This window comes from Macaca fascicularis, chromosome 15, assembly GCF_037993035.2.
Source record: "Macaca fascicularis isolate 582-1 chromosome 15, T2T-MFA8v1.1".
Taxonomy (NCBI): domain Eukaryota; kingdom Metazoa; phylum Chordata; class Mammalia; order Primates; family Cercopithecidae; genus Macaca; species Macaca fascicularis.
In genome coordinates, this window is record NC_088389.1 from 57,598,593 (window position 1) to 57,621,893 (window position 23,301).

The following is a 23,301-nucleotide window of genomic DNA, read 5'->3' on the forward strand; positions in this document are numbered from 1 at the left end:
ACCAAAAGCCAAAAGGTAAGAAAAGCCCCAAGGTTTAGGAAGCAAAGAACCAAAGGCTTGAGGTTTTCACATTACTAATAAAATTAACTTCCTCTAGGAAATCCAATCAGAAGGAAACTTACCTGACTTGTCACTAGTAAAATTAAAAAGAGCCTTCATCAAAATTACCAGAAAGAAGCCAGTCTCAAGTATAATTAATATAAAATATTTATTCTATAATCCTAAAGGAACCAACATATTAGCACAGAACATGTTGAAAACAGGGTAATGATATAAAATCATGAGCACAGAGTCATGTAAAAAAAGAGAGAGAGCAAGTGAGGAATTTGACACTTTATCTAGCACTTTCCAGGGGAGAGGATACCCTGGATCCTAAAGAACCCATGCTAGCTCTCCAAATTGTCCTCTAGAGCAGAAAACAACACTCAACAATACTGTTCCCTTCCCTTCAAGCTCCTTCAGACAATAATCAAATTCCCAGATACTGCAGAAACAGGAGGAATTAGAAAAATATATATTGTATACAGTATCAGTTGTAAAATCTTCATGGGATTTTATGGAAAGTCTTAAATTATGTTCAATTTTGATTAATCAACCACAAAATGACATTTTCTCTGAGTAAATAAGGAGGAAGTAAAAGAGTGATGGAACAGAAAAAAAGAGAAGGAGAAAGGAAACTCAAAATTGTTTTTATGACCAAACTCTTCTTAGGAAAACACCCCTTTATTACTTCAATTCCACATACAATGATTGGGTACATATTATGTGCCAGGCACCATGGTAAATGCGAGGAATAAAATGATAAATAAGACATATTCCCAGTATATGAAATACTACTCCCAATCTTTTATTCAAACCATGTCTAATTTTAATAAATATAAAAACTCATACCTTCCTTTGTCTTTTAGAATCCTTAAATAAATCAAATACTGTGGCTATTATGATAACAAGGTAGAAGTCTCCCCGTAGGTTATATTTTGTAAATGGTATGCGTTTCCCCAACCTACATGATTCCATCCCACCCTGAGATTATGATATACATCCCTAGGCAAGACAGTACCTTCCCACTGAGAAAGCACTGATTTGGCTGGAGGTACTTATGTCAGATGAATGAAATACAATGTGGTATACGTATAGAGATACACCCAAGTTTGTTTACACAAACAAACTCTGCCAGGAGATGTCACAGAAGAAAGATTTCACAGAGGAGAAAAGGCTTAAGACCAACCTTAACCATAAGAAAATGAGTTTTCAAGTAAGGAAAAGAGAATAGTATTTCTACTTCAAGGAATAGGATCCACAAAAGACCAAATAACAAAACACTGCCCACTCAGAAAATAAAATCAATATAGCAGCTTATAACTTTGCTCATTCAATTCTTATTTAACAACCACAGGAGATAATATCCACTTAACAAGTTAAGGAATTGGGGCTCAGAGAGGTTAAGTGATTTGTCCAAGGTTACACAATAAATAAGGGTTGGAGTTAGGTTAAGGTGAGGTCTTGTAACCCTGGTGCAGTGCTCTTTCCAATCTACCACTCCGCCGCCTAATGTTTAACATTGACTGTTTATCAAAGCACTTGGTGTCTTAAACATATGTTCCTCATAAATGAAGCATATTTGGGATTGGAAAGAACCTCCATATTCCTCTTTAATTTCTAGATCATTCTGTGAAACACAATGTACTTAAAGAAGTATATAAGAACCACACCAAATCATAATCTACTAGCCTCAAAACATAATAATTTCTCCAAGCACATGATTATTTTAGCGTGTATAGAAAGAATTTGGTCTTACTACAAGAGAGGTCTGGGCTTTTCCCTCTGCTTCCGGAAGGTAACCTACGTCATACCTGATAGGAGGATATTGGTTAAGGGAGGGTGCTGCCCACACTGAAACTTAGTGTTGGGGGTTGGGCCACATTTAAGTCTTAGGGTGGGGGTCGGTTACACTAGAAAGACCAATCATGAAGAGTAGACCAATCATGGAGTCTACGAGTCACACAGTATTAGTGGACCCAGAGTCTTCAACTAACCACACAACCAACTCATCAATTATACTTACACAATGAGCCCCAATAAAAACTATGAATAGCAGGGTACAATGGCTCACACCTGTAATCCCAGCACTTTGGGAGGCCAAGGCAGGCAGACTGCTTGAGCTCACAAGTTCAAGACTAGCCTGGGCAACATGGCAAAACCCTGTCCCTACAAAAAAAAAGAAAAGAAAAGAGCCTGGCATGTTGGCATGTGACTGTAGTCCCAGCTACTCAGGAGATGGAGGTAGGAGGATTCCTTGAGCCTGGGAGGTCAAGGCTGCAGTGAGTCATGATCGTGCCACTGCACACCAGTCTGAGGGACAGAGTGAGACTCAGTCTCATAAAGAAAAAACTATGAACACTGACGCTCAGGCAAGCTTTCCCAGCTGGCAATACTCCATGTGCACTGCCACACACTGTAACTAGGAGGAGTTAACACTGTCCATGCCTCCACTGGGAGAGAAAAATCAGCAACTTCATGTTTGGAACATTCCCAGAATCTGTCCTAGGCATCTCTTTCTTTGGCTGATTTTAACACGTATCCTCTCCCTTCATAACCATGCATATAATACCTGTTAGTGAGTCTGTCAGCCCTTCTAGCAAATTATTGAGCCTAGTGGTTAGCTGGGGAACCTCTTGATCTCAGCTGGTGTCAGAAGTGAGAACAACCTTGGAGACTATCCCCTTTGACTTTGTAGTTGATTGACCCTAAAATTGTCACATTTAGTAAAAGGGACAATTTCTGAACACTGTAATATATAGGGAAAGAAAGGAAGTGGAAATCCCATAAGAATGGCCTTCACCTTTACCACTAACCTCAATATAATAATTCAAGTTACCTCACCTGCATCTCTATCCCCAAACATTAATACAAACACAAGTAAGAAAATAATATTAATAGTTCACCAAATTGACCACTACTAATTCAGGAAGGAAAAAAAAAGATGAAGTAAATACAAACAGCATGGGATGAAGAGGTGGCAGAGAAAAAAACTTGGAAAGCAACAATCTGTGATACTGCTAATGACTTTCTACAGAAATTCCTCACCTCTTTTTAAAAAATCATCAAGACAGATCCCCTATCATTCCCCACTTCAAAGCTCACTCTAACGTTCAAATCATAAGGCAAAGGACATGAAAAGAAAGTCCCTACAAAAAGGGTGTTAAGCCTTAACAATGTAGTAAGGAGTAACATAAGTCCATACAAGACCACCTGAGGTTAAAAAAAGCAAAAGCAACAACGTTAAATGAGGGCAAAACAGATTCCCCCACTCCCCACAACAACCACCACCAATCCATGCAGCAGTTGTGGAAATATACCTCTGACTCAAAACTCCCTTTTAGAAATGATTCCACCATATTTTCCAAAATTTATTCAGAAGAATATCATACATACCAGAGTAGCATGGTCCTCTTGCTACTACTGTTATCTCTTTCTGGTGCTTACAAGCAGCCCTTCTGAGAAAGCATTCATTTTGATAAGTGTCCCCATTTGATCCACAGACAGGAATGTAATTTGTATGGCACTGCAAAAGAAACAAAAATAAATTCTCAGAACTAGGCATGAATATTAATAGCTTATTTCACATTCATGAATGCAATACCATAGCATTATGACATACTTCGCTACTGAATAGTCTGGTTGTTTTTTTTTTTTTTTTGGTTTGAAAAGAATTATGCTACTTCTTATACCTTTTTTCACATTCATAAGGAAAATAACTACCAACTATCCATAAAAATGAGAATGAAAATCTCTATTTCATTTGCTTGCTACGAAAAACCACTGAGGTAAGAGGAAATTATTGACAATGTAAAGAGTGCTAGTTATGTAATAGCATTTTATTATTATCATAATTCATTTATTCATTCAAACCTAATCATAAAAATAGAAAAAATTCATTATTCAAAACATCTAGTAGGCAAAGTCCCAAGGTAAATGGTATAGAAGACACAAAGAAATATAGGATGATCTCTGTTCACAGAAACCTTACAATCTTGTAAGAGAGTCATACAAGTAGGAAAAAAACCAATACTGCAAAGCTAGATCATGAACCAAATCAGTAAGCATGTAATGCCTAATACCGATTATTGTGAGCTGGAATATTCAAGAAAAGCATGCTCAGAGAAAGTGGAATGTGAACTGAGCCTTGAAGGATGAGTAGAAATAAGAAAGATGAAGAAGAAAAAACACAATACACATCTGAGAAATGACACTGGACCTGCATGTAGGAAAACTTTAAAACATCTATATGGTAGAAATATCATAAATGACTAAAGTTTTAAGATCTGGGGAAAATGCTATAACAATATGATACAAGTTATTATTACTTAAAAAATAGAACATACAAATTAATAAAAATGGGACCAAAAACAGACATGAAATGTTTACAGAAAAATTACAAATGGCCAGTTAATGCATAAAAAATTATTGATCTTCACTAGCAATCAGAGTTGTCCACTAAGATGAGATGCTATTTCCAACTTATAAAATTGGCTATTAAAAAATTCAATTAGGTAGACATACCACCATACCAGTTTTGGTCATCTAAATTGGTTCTACTTTGGGGTAACATAATTAAAGAATATGTTTCAAGAATCCTAAAAAAAGAATGCAGTTTTTGATCCAGAATTACACATTTAGAAATCCATGTGACAGAAACCTATACACATTTATTACAGCCATTTCCAACAGAAATTTATAATATCAATAACCTAAAAATCTTAATGTCTAACAAGACAATGTTTAATTGAAGTATAACTGTTCAATAAATTAATATTACAGTCATTAAGAATTACCTTTTGAACTTAAACAATCCAACAAGCAAAAGGCAAATAATTCTATTAAAAATAGGGCAAAGGACATGAACAGACACTTCTCAAAAGAAGACATACAAGTGACCAATAGACATGAAAAAATGCTCAACATCACTAATCACCAGAGAAATGCAAATCAAAACCACAAGAAAACATCATCTCACAAGTAAAAATGACTATTATTAAAAAGTCAAAATAACAAATGCTGGTGGGACTGCAAAGAAAAGGGAATGCTACACAGATGGGAATGTAAATTAGCTCAGCCACTGTGGAAAGCAGTTTGAAGATTTCTCAAAGAACTTAAAACAGAACTACCATTCAACCCAGCAATCTCATTAGCGGGTATATACCCAAAGGAAAATCAATCATTCTACCAAAAAGACACATGCACCCATATGTTATTCGCAGCACTATTCACAATAGCAAAGACATGGAATCCATCCAGGTGCCCATCAATGGTGAATTAGATAAAGAACATGTGGTATATATACACCAAGGAATATTACACAACCATAAAAAAAAATGAAATCGTGTCCTCTGCAGCAACATGGATACAGCTGCAGCCCACTATCCTAACTGAGGAACAGAAAACCAAATACCTCATGTTCTCATTAGTGTTAGGTAAACATTGGATACATATGGACATAAATATGGGAACAATAGACACTACTAGAATGGGGAGAGAGGCAGAAGGGCAAGCGCTGAAAACTACCTATTACGTACTGTGCTCACTACCTGGGTGACAGGATCATGCAATAAACCCATCTAACAAACCTACACATGTACCCCCTGAAATTAAAATAAAAGTTGAAGTTTAAAAATAATAATTGTAAAAAAGAATTACCTTTAAAAAAAATATTGTGTGACAAAAAAAGCTAACAAAGTTAGGCAAAAAGCACATATATTATTTCTGGGAATTCTGTACTATTTTTAAATGCATTATGTATTCCACAAAGCTAACTGTAAATGTTTTAAATAATATGATAATATAAAATAAAATATAGCAAGAAAATAAAGTATATTTATAGCCAATTTAGAAAAAAAAGAATATGCATAAAATAAATCCTGAAATAAAATGTCAATAAATTTTTCATATTATCTATCTTCATGGTTTCCTAGTTCCCTATTTAAGATTTTCCATATTTGTCTATTTTTCTTCAATGAGCAAGACTTAATTTTATCATTTATCTACTTTTAAAAAGTGATCAGATTTACTTTATGAAGCATACATATGGCATGCTACTGTATGTATATGTATACGCACTGGTAAAAACAACTTCTAGTAAAATATTTTATAATCTAGTCGACTTTGCTATACATCCAGTATCAGCAGAATCTTACATCAACTTGTATTAAAATTATCTTTTTATTTTAGGAAGCCTCCCTATTATAAACATTCCTCCAGTTTTTCATGGATCACATTCCTTTCTTCTCTTTCCCTAAAATTTACACAATAACTAGTATGATGTCTACATGAGTCAATATGTTACTTTGTAATCATACAATACTCAATTAGCCAAGGAAACTACTATGAGCTCCAAGATATCAAATGCTAAATCTATGAACTTTCCAATCCCACTTTCATTCCTCAACAAACGCTTACTTTCTAAGGTAGTGTTGTGTTCACAAAGGTGCCAATATCGCCCCCTAGGGGTGGCTGTCCCTGTGGAGGCATTCTTGATTGTCACATTGACAGAGGGACCTTACTGTCATTTACCAGATTCCAAGGATGCCTGAAGTACTGCAAAGGAAAGGATAGTTCCAGACAACAAAGACAAGTACCACATAACTTCTGGCTATTCATGTAGGAATTTTGACAAGACTTTCCATAATACTACAAATCAGTCTGATCTGTTATACCTTACCCTAATATTGGTTTTTATTCTAGCATCTACTATACATCTACATTTTTGTTTCATGTACTCCTGGTATGAAATTACTTTTAATTTTTCTTTTTTTTTTTTTTTTGAGACAGAGTCTAGCTCTGTCGCCAGGTTGGAGTACAGTGGCGCAATCTAGGCTCACTGCAATCTCTGCCTCCCAGGTTCAAGCAATTCTCCTGCCTCAGCCTCCTGAGTAGCTGGGATTACAGGCACACACCATCACGCCCAGCTAATTTTAGTATTTTTAGTAGAGATGGGGTTTCACCGTGTTGGCCAGGATGGTCTTGAACTCCTGACCTTGTGATCCACCCACCTCGGCCTCCCAAAGTGCTGGGATTATAGGCATGAGCCACCATGCCTGACCTGCTTTTAATTTTTTTAATCCAAACATTTATTATAAGTAAACATAAACATCTGATGGCTGTATTTTCTTCTATGGTAATCACACCTAAGCATTTACATTCTGAAATATTTATTTTATTATAAATTACTTTTGTTTCTTCTTTACATTGCAATCGTGCATTCAATTCATTTCTTTAATCATGTGTTTATGTAGGTTAATTTATCCATGAATTTCTTCTAAGGATGGTAAAGAAATTGAATATTAAAATGAAGCATTAACTCTGATAGGGCTGACAATCTCAACATTTATTCAACAGTTTTTATCCAGTAAGCATTAGTCCACAACTTTAAGTGTCCTTTAACTTAACTATCATAACCATGAATCACACAGTTTAATGTTTAGAGCCAAGGCTATGAAGCCAAAAACGTCTGAATTCAAATCCTGGGCCCACCAACCATGTGACTATGGGCTAGCACCATCACCATGTTCAACAGTGTACAATGGTGTACCTACCTAACAAAGTTGTTATGAAGATAAAATAAGATAATCTGTCTTTGGCATTTCTATCTGACCATGGTACATTCTCAATAAACATTAGCTATTTTTGCTGTTGCTTGTATCATTTCTCAGTCATAAGTATTTGCCAACAGTCACTAATAAGTGGAAGAGCCACCAATTCCTCCCAAATGATGTATTTTAACCACTACACACTCAAGTTAGTCAGTGGGGAATTGCCATCTGTCACTTGGTGATACTGAGCAGAGGACTTAATGTCTCTGAAATTCACCCTCACGAGCACATACCTAGGAGTGAGTGTAAGATGGGAGAAGCAGACCTGCTGTTGGTCATTCTCAGTTTCCATGAGTCTCTCCTGGAAGCCTCTAATTATGCCAATGGACAAATTATGGGATTTAGACAATTTTAACAACATGCAAATTCCGACTTATGCACTGATGTTGGATTCTAACTCTAACCTAAAGTCTGCTTCCTCTATATTGCCACCCTTGCTGGGAGGAAGAACTCTCCCTTATACCTTTTCTTTAGCTAGAAGAATGTGATGATGTTGCCAGCTATTTTAAGTAGTTTAGAAAGATGGAACAGTGTACAACTCCAGAACTGCATCCATTCAAGCATTTATTGTGTACCTACTGTGTGTCAGGAACTATGCTGAATACAGCAAGTAGAAAATAATAACAAGGTTGTGATGGTTAATTTTATGTGTTAACTTGACTGGGCCCCAGGGTGCCCAGATTAAACATCATTTCTGGGTGTATCTGTGAAATAATTTCTAGATGAGATTAATATTTGCATCAGTGGATCAAGTAAAGCAGACTGCCCTCCCCAGTGTGAGTGGGCACTATTCAATCCATTAAGGAACTGAATAGAATTCTTCTCTCCTTCTGCTTGACTGTTTAAGCTGGGACATTGATCTTCTCCTGGTGCCCAGGCCTTCAGTCTCAGAAATGGACTTATACCACTGGCTTTCCTGGGCTAGTATACAGATGACAGACTGTAGGACTTCTCAGCCTCCATAATCAAATAACCTAATTCCTTATTGCTCGCTCTCTCTCACATTCATGTGTGTGTGTTCGTGTGAGTGTGTGTGTTTGTTTCTCCGGAGAACTGTGACTAATAAAAGGTCTAATAAGAGGGCATGGCACCTAGCAAGAGCAGACATTGATAAATACAGGAAGAAAGATACATAGTTCAGAGAACGCCAGAACAAAGACAAAGAAAGAAAACAGGAAAAAAAGTCATAGACTCTACTCTATACAAAGTTTTCAGGGAAAGATGCAGTATTAATCATTTTTCTGTATACCAAATTAACAAAAGTGGCTTTGTTTATATATGTGGCAAGATAATAGCTCTTATTAGCAGACTGAAAAAAAAAACAATTTGAATTTTTATTTAAAATCCTGTCATCTGTTAAAATGTATTTAAATAATGTCCCAGAAAGCTTCTATTTAGCACTAAAAGCATGCTGAATCATAAGCAAGTTTTTAAAATGAATTGAAAGATATTGCTAAAGCATCCAGCAGAGAAGGGTTTAATGGGCATGTCGGGTCATTATTTTTAAGCTGGCAATAACCTAAGTCTACCTTGAATAGATTTATAATCTTATAAAGGAAGGCAGAATGGTCAAAGGAAGGTTCACTCGGTAGCAAGATCAAACTATACTGTAAGCCCTGAGGCAGTTTGCTCCTACAAGGCAAAGAACCAATCTTTAAACATCTTTACATCCTCAGCATCTAGTCTCATACCCAGCACAAAGTAAGCACTGGATAAATGTCTAATGGTGTCAACTCCTAATATATTTTCCTTCCTGCTTTGCCACAAGGTAAAAATGTAAGGAATTCAGACAGATCATGGAAGGATTTTCTAGCTGTTCAAGTATATTTTTTAAAAGGTCAAAAAGGCTGTTTCTTTATAATCTTAGAGTTTCAGGGAAATACTTTTCTCAAAAATTGAAGAAAAGCAGGGCTGGGCATAGTAGCTCACACCCATAATCCCAGCATTTTGGGAGGCCGAGGTGGGAAGATTGCTTGAGCCCAGGAGTTCAAGACCAGTCTGGGCAAAAAAAAATTTAAAACTCAGCCAGGTGTGGTGATGGACACCTGTTGTCCCAGCTACTCAGGAGGCTGGGGTGGGAAGATCACTTGAGCACAGGAGGTCAAGGCTACAGTGAGCTCTGATTGTGCCACTGCACTCCAGCCTAGGCAACAAAGTGAGACCCCATCTCAAACAAACAAACAAAAAAAAGATAGATAAATATGATGTGAAAATCTAAAATTTCTTTGTGTCTAAAATATAAACAAAATGAAAATGAAACTAAGATACACAATTATTTTTGTCAATTAAGAATACATACTGTTAAAAAGAAAAACAAAAAAATGAAATTAGGATAACTTCTTTAAAATACAGAGTTTTTTGGAATCTATTCTTACTGGAAAGGAACAATCTCTAAGATAAATACCATTAAATGATTTAATACTTATAAGGGGAATTAAACAAGTTTATATACACATAAAATGTTTCTAGAAGGAAATGCAAGAAGTAACAGATGTTGCCTCTGAGAAGTTGATACTCTGGAGTGGAAGCTTTTTTTGTTATATATCTTCTTATATTGCTCAAGTTGTTTACTATGAGCATACATTACTCTTTTTTAAAAATAAATCAAAGCAGTCAGGCATGGTGGCTCACACCTATAATCCCAGCACTTTGGGAGGCCGAGGCAGGCAGATCACGAGGTCAAGAAATCGAGACCATCCTGGCCAACATGGTGAAACCCTGTCTCTACTAAAAACACAAAAATTGGCTGGGTGTGGTGGCACGCACCTGTAGTCCCAGCTACTAGGGAGGCTGAGGCAGGAGAATCACTTGAACCCGGGAGGCGGAGGTTGCAGTGAGCCAAGATCATGCCACTGTACTCCAGCCTGGCAAGAGTGAGACTCCATCTCAAAAAATAAATAAATAAAAATAAATAAATAAATCAAAGCAGCAGGTTCTCTTGAGAGTTTATGCGTTAACGAATATCAAATGCTCAGGTAATAAGCAATATATATATTCCAATATTGTATTATATAGTGTGTGTTTGTGTGTGTATATATATATGCATACACAGATATGTCTTTACAAATCAAGATGAGGGAAAAAGAAAATACTCCAAAAACTAGACAAAGAATATGAAATATTAATTCACAAAAAAAGGTCAACAAATGTATGGCACATTTTTAATTTCTCTAGTAATCAAATGCAAATAAAAATTGTTTTTGCCTTTCAGATTTATTAAATTTAAAAGGACCAACAAAATCCACAACCAAAAGGTTGAGGGGAAATAGGACATCTGATATGAGGCTACTGGTGAAAATGTTAATCTGCACATGAGCATCTATTGGCCCAACAATTCCACCTCAAGGAATTTAACCTAAGGAAATACAGCAGCTGAAGAGGCGAACAGCCCCAGTCTTCCCCACACAGGGTGGCTAAATCTCCAACAAAACCCACCATCTTTCTTTTAACAAACCAGAGAACAGAGTTGAGGACAACCACAGCCACTAAAAAGTGAGAGGGAAATCTCGGAAAGGAGAGAGTTTGAGGGGAGTCCCAGGTTCCACATATAAACACAGAGCACACTTCTGGCTGACCCCTAAACCACACATGGGATAGACTCCAAGTAGCCCCTGCGAGGCTAAAAGAACTGAATTGATACTTGTGTTGCTGCCCACCACAAGTAAGGCAGAATTTGCAGTTTGAGTTCAGCCAACTGTTTCAAAAATAACGATAATCTTCAAAGAACATAACAAAACCCACACACTCTAAAACATATGATTCACAATGTATAGGATAAATCCAAAGTTACTCTAACGTGAAGAAACAGGAAAATATGGTCCATTCTCACATGAGAAAACAATCAACAGAGGCAATACCTGAGGATGTCCTAGATGTGGACATGAGCAAACATATTTTAAAGCGGCAATAACATGTACGCTCAAGGAAAATATGCTTACAGTGAATGAAAAGAGGAAATCCCAGCAGGTAAATAGAAACTCTAAATTCTAAACATAAAAAATCTACAATTAAAAACTCACTGGATAGGAAGAATGGAGATGACAGAAGAAAGGATTAGTTAACCTGAAGACAGATCAATAAAAATTATCTAATGTAGAGAACAGGAAAAACAATTGGGAAAAAAATGAACGGAGTATCAAGGACCTTGAGACATTATCAAAAGGTCTAACATACATCATGGAAGTCCCAGATTACAAGAAATAATAAGCAGAAAAAAATATTTCAAGAAATAATTCTCAAACTGGGTAACAAATAGATTTCAGAAGCTCTGCCAACCCCAAGCATGATAAGTTCAAGGAAAACCACACCATAGTACTTAATAGTCAAACACAGTAAAGAGAAAATCTTAAAAGCAGTCAGAGAAAAATGACGCATTAGGTTCAGGGGGAAAACAGTTCGAATTATCACCGACTTCTCATTTCGTTCTGGCTAAAGTCACCTTCCATGTTATGCAGAGTTCTATAGAAAGGTGCTCTTGGCAAAGAAATGATGTCCCCAGCCAACAGGCAGCAGGGATCTGAAGCCAGCCAAAAGCTACCTAAGAAAGCTTGGCAGAAGGTGGCTGATGTGAAAATGCCCAAGAGAAACCCTCCTATCATTCTATGTAATTGAATGTAAAGCCCCTTTGGACTATGAAGAAACTGGCTGGACAACAGTATACCTACCTACCCTTCCTCCTTTACCTAAACTCTCCACTTCTTTTAATTAAAATAAACCACCTGATGGTTTACAGTTTTCAAAGATGTTTCATATGCAAGCTTTCTTTCCAATTTTGATTCTCATTACAGAATCATAAGTAAGGGCAGGAAATGTGCCTTCACTTTTCCGATAGAATACTGATGCCAAGAAAATTACCTGAGATCATACAGAAATTTGCCTGAGGTCACAGGGTTACCAGAAATACTAACTCTCCTATGCTTTCATTCTGGATTTCTGTACCCTTTCTTCCCCTCAAAATCCAAATGGTGGGCATGTTTAGAAGAAAATTGTGAGTAGAAAAAAAATTCTAGTTCCTTTTTCGTCTCATATTAAATCAACCATCAGAGACCATCTTGTAAGAAACATTCTGAAGTCTGATTACCATTTAACCAAAGAAAATAAAAAGAAAGAATTAAACATAACATGTTTCCTTTGTTTTACTTTTTTAGACAACAGAATCACAACTAAAAGAGCATCTGAAAAGCAAAAATATTTACACTCTTAGTTTGAGGTTCCACTTGCTATTCCAGCTCTAACCTTGACTTACCCTGAGTCTCCAAGTGAGTCAAGTTCTGTGGCCTGAAGAGATGATACAGCAACAAATAAGAATGGAAGGGAAAGAGACAGACTAGAAGGAGAAGAAAAGGAAAAAGATGCCAACATTTAAAATAAGAGACTCTAGTTCAACCTGTACCTTCTTTCCTTTCAGTGACAATTATACCTTACATTTAAATAGAAATTTGATATTTTTTCAAAGAATTGTCACATCTATTATTGTCAATCCGTTCTCTCAATTCCATGCAAGCAGCATGGAAGACACAAATAACAGGGCATCATCTGACAAAAAAGAACTGAGGGACTGTGAACCCAATTTCTTTATGGGGTTCAAGATGTTTTAGATTTTTTAATTTGAAGAATTTAGAATTATAAAATATGAATATAAAACTTTTCAAAATAAGTTGGGTTTCCTCACCTGAAATTGGCATGCACATTTCAAACCATCTCCATCTTCTTTACAGACTCCTCCATATTTACATGATGACTCATCACAAACTCTTACATCAGACTCCCTCACATTTAATTCTGCAAAAGAAAAAAACTGTTTGACATATATATTTGGATTTCTATTACACATATGTGTGTGTGTTGACATATTTATTTGGATTTCTATTACACATATGTGTGTGTGTATGAGAAAGTCCTTAAAATGTATTGAGCCCCCCCATTCAGAAGTGTAATAAGACATAAATAAACAAAAAGAAATTCTGTAAGACACAAAATGCTCAGTATTCCCCAAACAGAATCCTGCATAATAATGAGCCTAAAAGCAACTCAAAATAGAACTCGAAATTTCAGGACTTAACATAATTTCCAAAGGTAAATCTGTAGAATTCTTCTCTTTGGCCTTCTAAGACCTTAAGATAACAATCTTACTATTTCTTATTTAACATTTTAGGTTATTTTTCTAGTAAGTTACTTTTAAGGCTAACGAAAATTAACAGTAATATTAATTAAATGAGATAAAAAATTATCTTAATTCTTTTGGTATTCAGAATAAATTTTGGGTGATCATTATTAATTCTAGACAAACTATTTTAACTACAAAAGAACAGTGAATTTGAATTTCAGACAATAAATATGGAGCATTTATGTATACAGAATTAAAGAGATTCAAAATCTTACTAGACTTAAAACTTTTAATGGACTGATTTAAGTTGACTCTATCAAAGCAAGCAGAGCCAATCAACAATATCAGCATTCTGTGGTCATTTTGCTCCTGCTCCGACATTAAGCATCAAATTAAGCTTCAAGGTTGTGCTTGGAGCTGCCAATCAGTGAAAGTGGATGAAAATCACTACAATGCAATTTTCATATCCTTTCTATGGGAAATGAGAGCTTACAAAAACAAATGCACTTAGGTAAACAATAAACAAATGACTGTTTTTAAAAAAAAAAAAAAGAAAAACTCCCAGTATAGTGGTGAATACATGAGTCTGGGAGCAGAGAGAGTCCCAGGTTAACTCCTGATTCTCCTGCTCAAAAGCTGAGACTCTGGGAAAAGAGCAAGGACTCCTGTATCTCTAGATCGTGATGAGGTCCTGGCAAAGAGATCTAAGGGAGCACTTCTCCAGTTATCCCCATTCCTGGTTGTTTTCTATTTCTAGATTTCAAAGCAGACTCAGTAAACTAAGTCAAGGGAATTCTACGTCCGGTGACAACTGTCCTAGTGACATTTCATTACCTCTCCCTACCCCATTTGTTCTCACTGCTCTGCAGTGGTGTCTTGGGTCTCCCACTCCCAGCTGACCCTCCGAGGAGCTGGCAATCAAGTACCTGAATCCCTAAGGAGTTGATAGTCAACAGTACTTACTTGAGTAGTCACTGTCAACTAAGCACTTTACAAGGGTAGGATCACGTGTAGGTGGGTTACAAAAAAAAATCATAATTATCTTCCTTAAATGATCTCAGGTGGGTTACAAAAGCTTATTTTCCTTAAATGATCTCCGGTGTACAGAATTGGATTAAAGTTCAAGCATTTACAAAAAAAAAGACATGAGTGGAAACTTAAAGAGAAAGCTAACACAAGCATTTTGTTATTCTTACTGTTCCACAAACTATTCCAGGTAGAGAAGGCCATCTTTCATTCCTCATCACCCTGGCTGTAGGAAGCTTTATGTCCTTGGTTCTCCTTACCTCCCCATTTTTGCTGTCTCTTCCCTTTCCCCCTTGACCATTTGCTTTAGCTCTTGAGGCTCAATCCTACGTAAAGGATTTTTCACCCTATCTACCCACACTTCTGCTAGGAACTTGAACAAGGTCTGGTTCCATTTACTATCAAATACACATCTTCAGACCAAAGGAAGATAACAAAATATTAATAAAGAACTGCCCTGGAAAAGAGGGTAAAAATGTACAATATCTGCTCAACTAAGAACTTAACCAACTTTAGGGGCTAGAGAAACAAGAACTGCACAATTTGACTAATGAAATACAGTGCATTTGTCTTTTCTCCTTTCTTTGTAGGCTTAAAGTTCACACTGGGTTCTATTACAATCAGACATAAAAAAAAAAACAAGAATAAGTCAAGTTTTTATTTTGTCTGTGAGGCAAGATAATGCTCTGAGTTATGATTTGCCACTTTGAGACTCCTGAATTGTAATGTTTTATCTGTTGTACTTTACAGGTACAGTGGATTGCAAGCTAGAACCTAAACCATCCCTGCCACCAAGAGTCATGTGTGGTAACCCCAAGGAATGTTTGTATGAGGGACTACAGAATACTTTAGGGGAATAATCATCCCTGCTAATGTGAGGCAGAAAAGCTTGGTCCCATGGGCTGGGTGCGGTGGCTCACGCCTTTGGGAGGCTGAGCCAGGTAGATCACCTGAAGTCAGGAGTTCGAGACCAGCTTGGTTAACATGGTGAAACCCCATCTCTACTAAAAATAAAAAACTTAGCTGGGCATGGTGGTACATGCCTGTAGTCCCAGCTACTTGGGAGGGTGGGGTGGGAGGATCGCTTGAACCCAGCAGGCAGAGGCTGCACTGAGGAGAGAGTGTGCCACTGCACTCCAGCCTGATAGAAAGAGTAAGACTCTGTCTTAAAAAAAAGAGCTTGGTCCCATAAACACAGCCTTGAACAAGAGAAGTGACCCCAAGCATAGTCTCTTCTCAAGACTTGGTTTGCTCCTCCAGCTAGCCCCAAGAACTCATAACAGAGACAGAGGAGCTACAACAAAGAAACTAAAGAATGATTTTCACTAAAAATGAAGTGACAAGCTCTGCTTTGATGCTCACGTGACAAGACATAATACATGGCGAGAAAGGAGCTGGGACACATCAACAGCCCCCGAATATCAGCAATGCATCTAGCAGGACCGCACAAGACCAAGCAGATGGTAGTGTCAGGCAAAGAGGTAGACCTCTGATATCTGACAGGAGGTACCAATGTGCAACTGCAGAGGTAGCAAACAGCACAGGAAGAAAAAGACAGGTGTCACGTAGCAGTGGCCAGAATGCATTAGTGAGCACACATCAAACACAATTTGGTGACTCCTGGAATAAATCTTGGAGGGAGGCATTTATGAGGGAGCTAGAGGTCCTATATTATTAATAGGTAAGGGTAAAAGTCATGAAATTCTGATTACTCTGGTTATTAGTCATATTTTATTTTATGCCTATCTTGCTATCAAATCCATGCTAGTTTCATGTGTGTTAATGCGTAAATGTGATTAGTTTATCATCAGAAAGCAATTACTAAGCATCTACTAGGTACTTAATACTATGCTAAGAATTTTGGACACACAGGAAAAAAATGTAACAGGGAATGATCTTGCTAATATATGCAAGAATTAGTGATGAATTCAATACAGTCTATAATTAAGGGGATAAATGTGTCATACAGTTTATGACTGCTGTAGGAGTTCAAGAGGTAGGGGACAAAACTGGATTTGAAGCATAGGGTGTAGTGTCAGAAAAAACAAGACTTGTATTGACCTTGAAAAAATAATAAGGCTTTTTTATCATAATAAAGCTAATATAGGATCATAATAAAGAATTTGGAGAAGATATTTTAAATAAAGAATGTTCTAATTGCCCAAAACATATGAGTAATACTAAAAGACAGAAAAGAAAAGAGAATGTTTTTATGTAGGAAAACAATGTAAGTGAAAGTAGAGAGAAAGTAATTTCATAGTACACACAAACAATATTAGTATCAGTGGTTCCAAAACCATGTTCCTCAAAGGAACACTGGTGTCCTGGACTAGTGTACCTTCATTAAAATCAAATATGAAATTTTCTCATTTGCAAAGGAAAAAAATCAACAAAAAAAACTGTTCTCATTTTTAAGGGGTTTTTTCCTTTATGTTTCTTAAACCTTCAATATCAGATTATTTCAGATTTGTTGCTGGCTATCAACTAACATCAGATGATTTCAGATATTTTGCTGGCTAGCAGTAAAAGTATGTTCAACAAATAGGTAAGGAATACTAATACAAATATTCCAACAACGTTTCATGAGAACATAGGTCAGGTCATGAACGTCACAAGCTCATGAATGGACATTTTAAATTGTTTTGTAGTTGTGGCAGTCACTGCTAACGCCTACCTTTGATCTATTCTCTCCTTCTTACTTAGTAAGAGAACTCCAATTTTGTTCAGGGAAACAAGGTACCCAACTAAATAACATATATTTCTCGGCCTCCCTCAATCTGTGCTCATATGTAGGTACTGTCCCTTTCTCCTTCATTCTTCCTCTTTTTTTTCCCTTGACTGGAGAGCAAACCTGTTGCCTAAAGTTGCAGCAGCCAAAAGATGACACAGCACAAAGACCAGGAGCAAGACAGTAAGATGGAAGAATCATGAAATCACCATACCTCCTGTGGATCTCCTCTTTCCAGACTTACCATTACAGAAAATAATGTATATAAATGAATACATTTTTTAAAAAGCCCTTATCATACAAGCCACCACTGGTCACACCACTGATACATGCAGTTAAACATAATTCCCAATAGAACGACTGTGTGTAAATTTAATAAGATAAATATTTCTAAGAATGGTCTTAAAAACTTTTGTGCTACATCAGAGACCATATGATAAGATTAATTTATCAAGAGACCCACGACTTGCTGGTGTTCTGACTCCTCACAATTTTTTTTTTTTTTAAGACAAGGTCTCACTCTGCTTCCCAGGCTGGAGTGCAGTGGTATGAACATGGCTCACTGCAACCTCTGCCTCCTGGCCTCAAGTGATTCTCCCACCGCAGTCTCCCAAGTAGCTGGGCCTCAGCCTTCTGAGTAGCTGGGGGCCACAGGCGTACACTGCCATGCCCAGCTAATTTTTGTATTTTTTGTAGAGACGGGGTCCACCATGTTGCCCAGACTGATCTTGAATTCTTGGGCTCAAGCCATCTGCCCACCTCAGCCTCCCAAAGTGCTAGGATTACAGGCCTGAGCCACCACACCCAGCTGATTCCTAACAAATTTGAGAACAGAATCACTGCCTTAGCTTAAACCCAATACAGAAGGAATCTATTTTGGGATCATCTTCTGAATGCTCCTTCTTTTCAAGTATTCTGTACAGTACCAGGCATCAAGAGGACACTCTACTACCTGTCAATGATTATGATGATTATGCACCTGCCTTCCTGAAACCAAAATGAAAATTCAGTAAAATGGATGAGCCATTACTAAGGCCCTCAAAAATCAATTCTCCAAAGAGAAATGTTTTACACAAAGAAACACTCATAAGAGTTGCTCAAAACAAAATATTTTGCTCTTGTTTTAAATCTGTCCCACAATTCTCAAAATGTACAACTTGTCTCGAGAATTTCATTAACATTTCAAAGCTCAGAAACAATACACACTAGTGGCAGAAACTCTGCTTTCTATGAACCTGAGCTGCCCAAATTCCCAACTTCTGGCATTAACAACTAGGTTCAGGCTCTGACTCAAAATGAGATCCAGCAGCCTTCCAGAATGATATGACTTTTCTACCACCCTTCCACTAAAAAGAAGGTAGTTCTGGGGATCTTATGAGTTAGCTAACACTCATGGAGAGCCAAAAGGAAATAAACTTCATTAGATGTTACAATAGAAATCAGGGTTTCTCAATCTAGGCACCAGTGACATTTGGAACCAGATAATTCTTTGTTGTAGGGAATATCCTGTACACTGGAGGTTGTTTAGCAACAGCCCTGACCTCTGCCCACTAGATGCCAGTAGGACCACACCAGCTCTGACAACCAAAATTGTCTCACCACGTCCTGGGACGTGGGGGTGGGGGGTCGAGGGGGAGGGGCAAAATTATCCCCAGTTGAAAACTACAGTAAAGGGAAAGCAAAGACTTTTCATCTAATTCTCTGACACAATCACTATAAGGAAAACTAGTCAAATAATCGGCAGTCTCAAAAGATCTCAACACACTGCCACAGCTATTCTCCATTTCAATAGAGGGACTTAAATATATTGATTCCAAGTTTATGTTAAATCCCCCTCCTTTAATAGCACCTTAACCTCCAGCAGGCCTCACTTCCTCCTTCTTCCTATAGCAACTCTTCTTCTTCAAGACCAAAGCAACCTCAGTTCCAATGGCTTTTTTCTTAAGTCCTCCAATCCTTTTCAAGACCTTTCTAGAACAGTTGATACTTCTGGCCTCCCCTTGTAGCCAAACAGTCTTCATTATCCCCTCAATTTTCTGACCTCTTTTAATTTACCCACTCCTTTTTCCTTCTCCTATTGCCCAATCTGTGTCAATAACACTCTTAGAACGTATCTCCAACTTAATCAACTCTCCAGATTAACCGAAGTGTAGCATTCTCTATAAAACCTACAGAACAATGCCTATGGCACAATGAATTCTCAAGGCTACTAGACCCTCTCTAGAACATCCATGAGCACTTTAGCTCCAACCAGGGTAGCTGTTCTTGTGCTTCAAGAGTCAGTTACCCAGCCTATGTAGTTGTTACTACAATTATGTGATTTCAACATTTCATATGAGTGAAAATAAATTACTTCTATGAAAACTAAATTGAAAGACTTGAATAAGGTGAGCTACTTTTTTAAAAAACCTACAGTTGCACTTAGAATTCTGCATCCACAGGTCTTTAGCTTCCTTTTTAAAGGGATTAAAACTGCAATTTGTAATCAATGCATTATACAAGTGGTTTGTTCAAGAAAGAGGAGGCCGGGCGCGGTGGCTCACGCCTGTAATCCCAACACTTTGGGAGGCCGAGGTGGGTAGATCGCGAGGTCAGGAGTTCAAGACCAGCCTGGCCAACATGATGAAACCCCGTCTCTACTAAAAATACAAAAATTAGCTGGGCACGGTGGCACGTGCCTGTAATCCCAGCTACTCGGGAGGCTGAGGCAGGAGAATTGCTTGAACTGGGGCCTGGGAGGCAGAGGTAGCAGTGAGTGAGACTGTGCCACTGCACTCCAGCCTGGGATACAGAGCAAAGAGGAAACCATTCTCAAAGAAAAAGTATGGGCCCTCTTTCAAAATATTTAATAAATATGTATATGTTAAAATAAAACGTTACATGCATTTATGAATCATTTTTGTGACTCCCTACTTTAAATAACTTCCCCAATTAACCAAATAACTACCAAATTATTGTGGGACCAAGACAAAAGGATCCCTACTGTATAGTAAATGTTCTGCCTTCAACCATCCCATGTGTCATCTCATTTTGTTCATTCTCTGGCAGTATTCACATTCACACCCACCACTTCGAGTCTTCAAACCTAGTTTTCCCAACCATATCAAAGCCATGTCATCTGTTTTTGCTAGTGCTATTTCCAGTCTTCAGAGCATTGCTGGGGAAAGTCCTATAAATTAATGTTCCCTAAGGCCTTATTAACATGTAGAAAACTTTAGTTATCTCTAGTGGATTCTGTATTGACTCCCCACAGAACATGTTCAAACTTTTCACTTTGTCCTGTCCTTTAAAAAAAATTTTCATGAGTTTATACTGACTGTCTAGATGTCAGTAGTATTTGGAGAAATCTGCCCTTTTTCAGAAAAGCAAACCAATCCAATCTGACAGGACCCTGCTGGATGGTTTCACTCCCAGAACAAGCCCAGTTTGTTCTTGAACCTGTACCCACCTGCCTACAAAACAATTCCATGATCTCTCTACTGAAAATAGCAGAAACATTTAAAATATTAAAATATTTAAAATACTGCACACCAGGAAATAGTATGGTACAACTATGGAATATTATAAAGCTATTTAAAGATGTATATTATATAATACGGAAATAAGCTTATGAATGTTAAAGTGAAAATGCAGACCACAAAACTATACACATAGACTATGATTTTATATGAAAAACCTGCCAGGAACTGTGATGCAGGCTTTTAGTCCCAGCTACTTTGGAGGCTGAAGCAGAAAGACCAGGAGTTGAAGATCAGCCAGGACAATATAGTGAAACTCATTTCAAACACACACACACACACACACACACACACACACACACACACACACACACACACACCCATACATATAAGATAATCCAGCCAGGAATAAACAAAACCGGTAACAGTAACCTGTTACAGCAGTTGAACAATGAGTGATTGCTCCCCTTTTCAATTTTCTATATTGGTTATTATTTAACGGGGAAAAAAAAAAAGAAAACCTCAATGTGATTTCAAAGACAACCCCAGAGACAGTTTGCTACACCACACGCAAAGCATAAGTTTCAAGATCAGGAAGGGCCAAGTTCACGTGGTAGTCCTCCTTTTAGAATAATACTTTCCCTTGATATTGTAATGATTAGATAATGTATGCAAAGGCAATCATGCCTAGAACAAGTAGTTATACAACAAAGATTCACTTTTTTTCTTTTCCCAGATACGACTTCAACTCCCAACCAATGTAAGGGGCACCTCTAATGACACAAATCACTGAGAATACATTTCAGGGTATAAAATCAAGCAATAGATTTAGCAATTGTTGACTTCAAGTCCAAGAAAATCAGAAGAATTAGAAATTAAATCCTCTTCAACTTGTTTACTAATCACATTAGTTATCTTCTAGTATAAAGATATGAGGAGGAAAAATAAACTTTACCTAATATTATATGATACAAAACCAAAAGCAGTTTACATTAATATTAAAAAGCATCAACTGCAGAGATAGCTAAAACTTCTCTAAGCTATACTTAATGAAAGAAATTTCACATATGCCACACAATCATCTGACTCTGATATTTTTCATTCCATTTTGCATACTACTGCCAACTACCCTGTTAAACCACACTTTGCTCCTGTCAATCCTCCACCCCCACTCCTGCAATCTTCCCCCGCTGCCTACTTCAATTCTAAATGCCTGTATCAGGACTCTCCAGGCAAGGTGACAGGGAGAACAACTACTGCAAGATCAGATGGAAGAAAAGGCCTGGGTCCAAAGTTGAGTGTTTAAGGCCCCCAGGGTCTTTCCAGGCCTCGCCAGTCCTAGCCAAAGATGTCATGGTTGTGACATTCTCTCCCTCACGGATGTTTCTGATCTCTGGGGTTCTGACACTAGCTTGGCAAACCATAACCTGAATCTGTTATGGTGCAGTTATTAAAATTAATGATGAAAAATCTCTATATTTCCTGACATGACACATTTAAAGGCAGACTTTTTAAAATGTATGTAACACAAACTTTTTTAATGCCTATTTTAAAAATCTGGAAGGTACACTCACCAAAATAGGAACCACAGTTATCTCTTGGTAGAATTTAAACCTTCTTCATTATTCTGTATTTTTCTGAATTGAGTTTTACAACAAATTTGTATGATTTTTAAAATCAGATAAAGCAATTACATGCTACAGTATATAAGAACCTTGAAAATTATGCAGGCAGGGTGCAGTGCCTCGTGCCTGTAATCCCAACACTTTGGGAGGCCAAGGCAGGAAGATTGCTTCAGCCCAGGAGTTCGAGATCAGTCTGGGCAACATGGTGAAAGCCCCATGCAAAAATTCCCCGGGCATGGTGGCGCATGCCTGTAGTCTCAGCTACTGGCGGACTGAGATAGGAGAATCACTTGAGCCGGAGGTCAAGGCTGCAGTGAGCTGTGATTGCACCACCACACTCCAGCCTGGGAACAGAGATCTTGTCTCCAAAAAAAAGAAAAAGGAAAAGAAAATATTATGTTAAAAGAAAGAGGTCAGGCGCAAAAGGCTACACGTTGTATTATTCTATTTATATGAAACATCCAAAATAAATAAATCCACAGAGAAAGTCTCTATGTGGTTACCAGGGGATGGGGGCGGGGAGTAGTGGGACTGACTGTTAAAAGGTAGAAACTTTCTGGGGTGATAGAAATATTCTATAATCAGATGGTAGATAGTGATGATCATTGTACAATACAGTAAATGTACGAAAACCACTGAATTATATACTTTAACATGCTGAATTTTACATTATGAAAATTATCTCAATAAAAAATAAAAATTTTTAAAT

General features: G+C 37.4%; 1 protein-coding gene across 1 annotated transcript in view; it reads right to left on the reverse strand.

The window, feature by feature from the left end:
* Positions 1-23,301, reverse strand: part of TMEFF1 (transmembrane protein with EGF like and two follistatin like domains 1) — a 100,510-nt gene that overhangs the window by 61,808 nt on the left and 15,401 nt on the right. Inside the window, exons 2-3 of the mRNA XM_005581179.5 lie at positions 13,321-13,430; positions 3,436-3,565 (exon numbers count right to left, since the gene is read on the reverse strand). Coding sequence (XP_005581236.3) covers positions 3,436-3,565; positions 13,321-13,430 — 240 coding nt within the window. The remainder of the gene's footprint in view (positions 1-3,435; positions 3,566-13,320; positions 13,431-23,301) is intronic.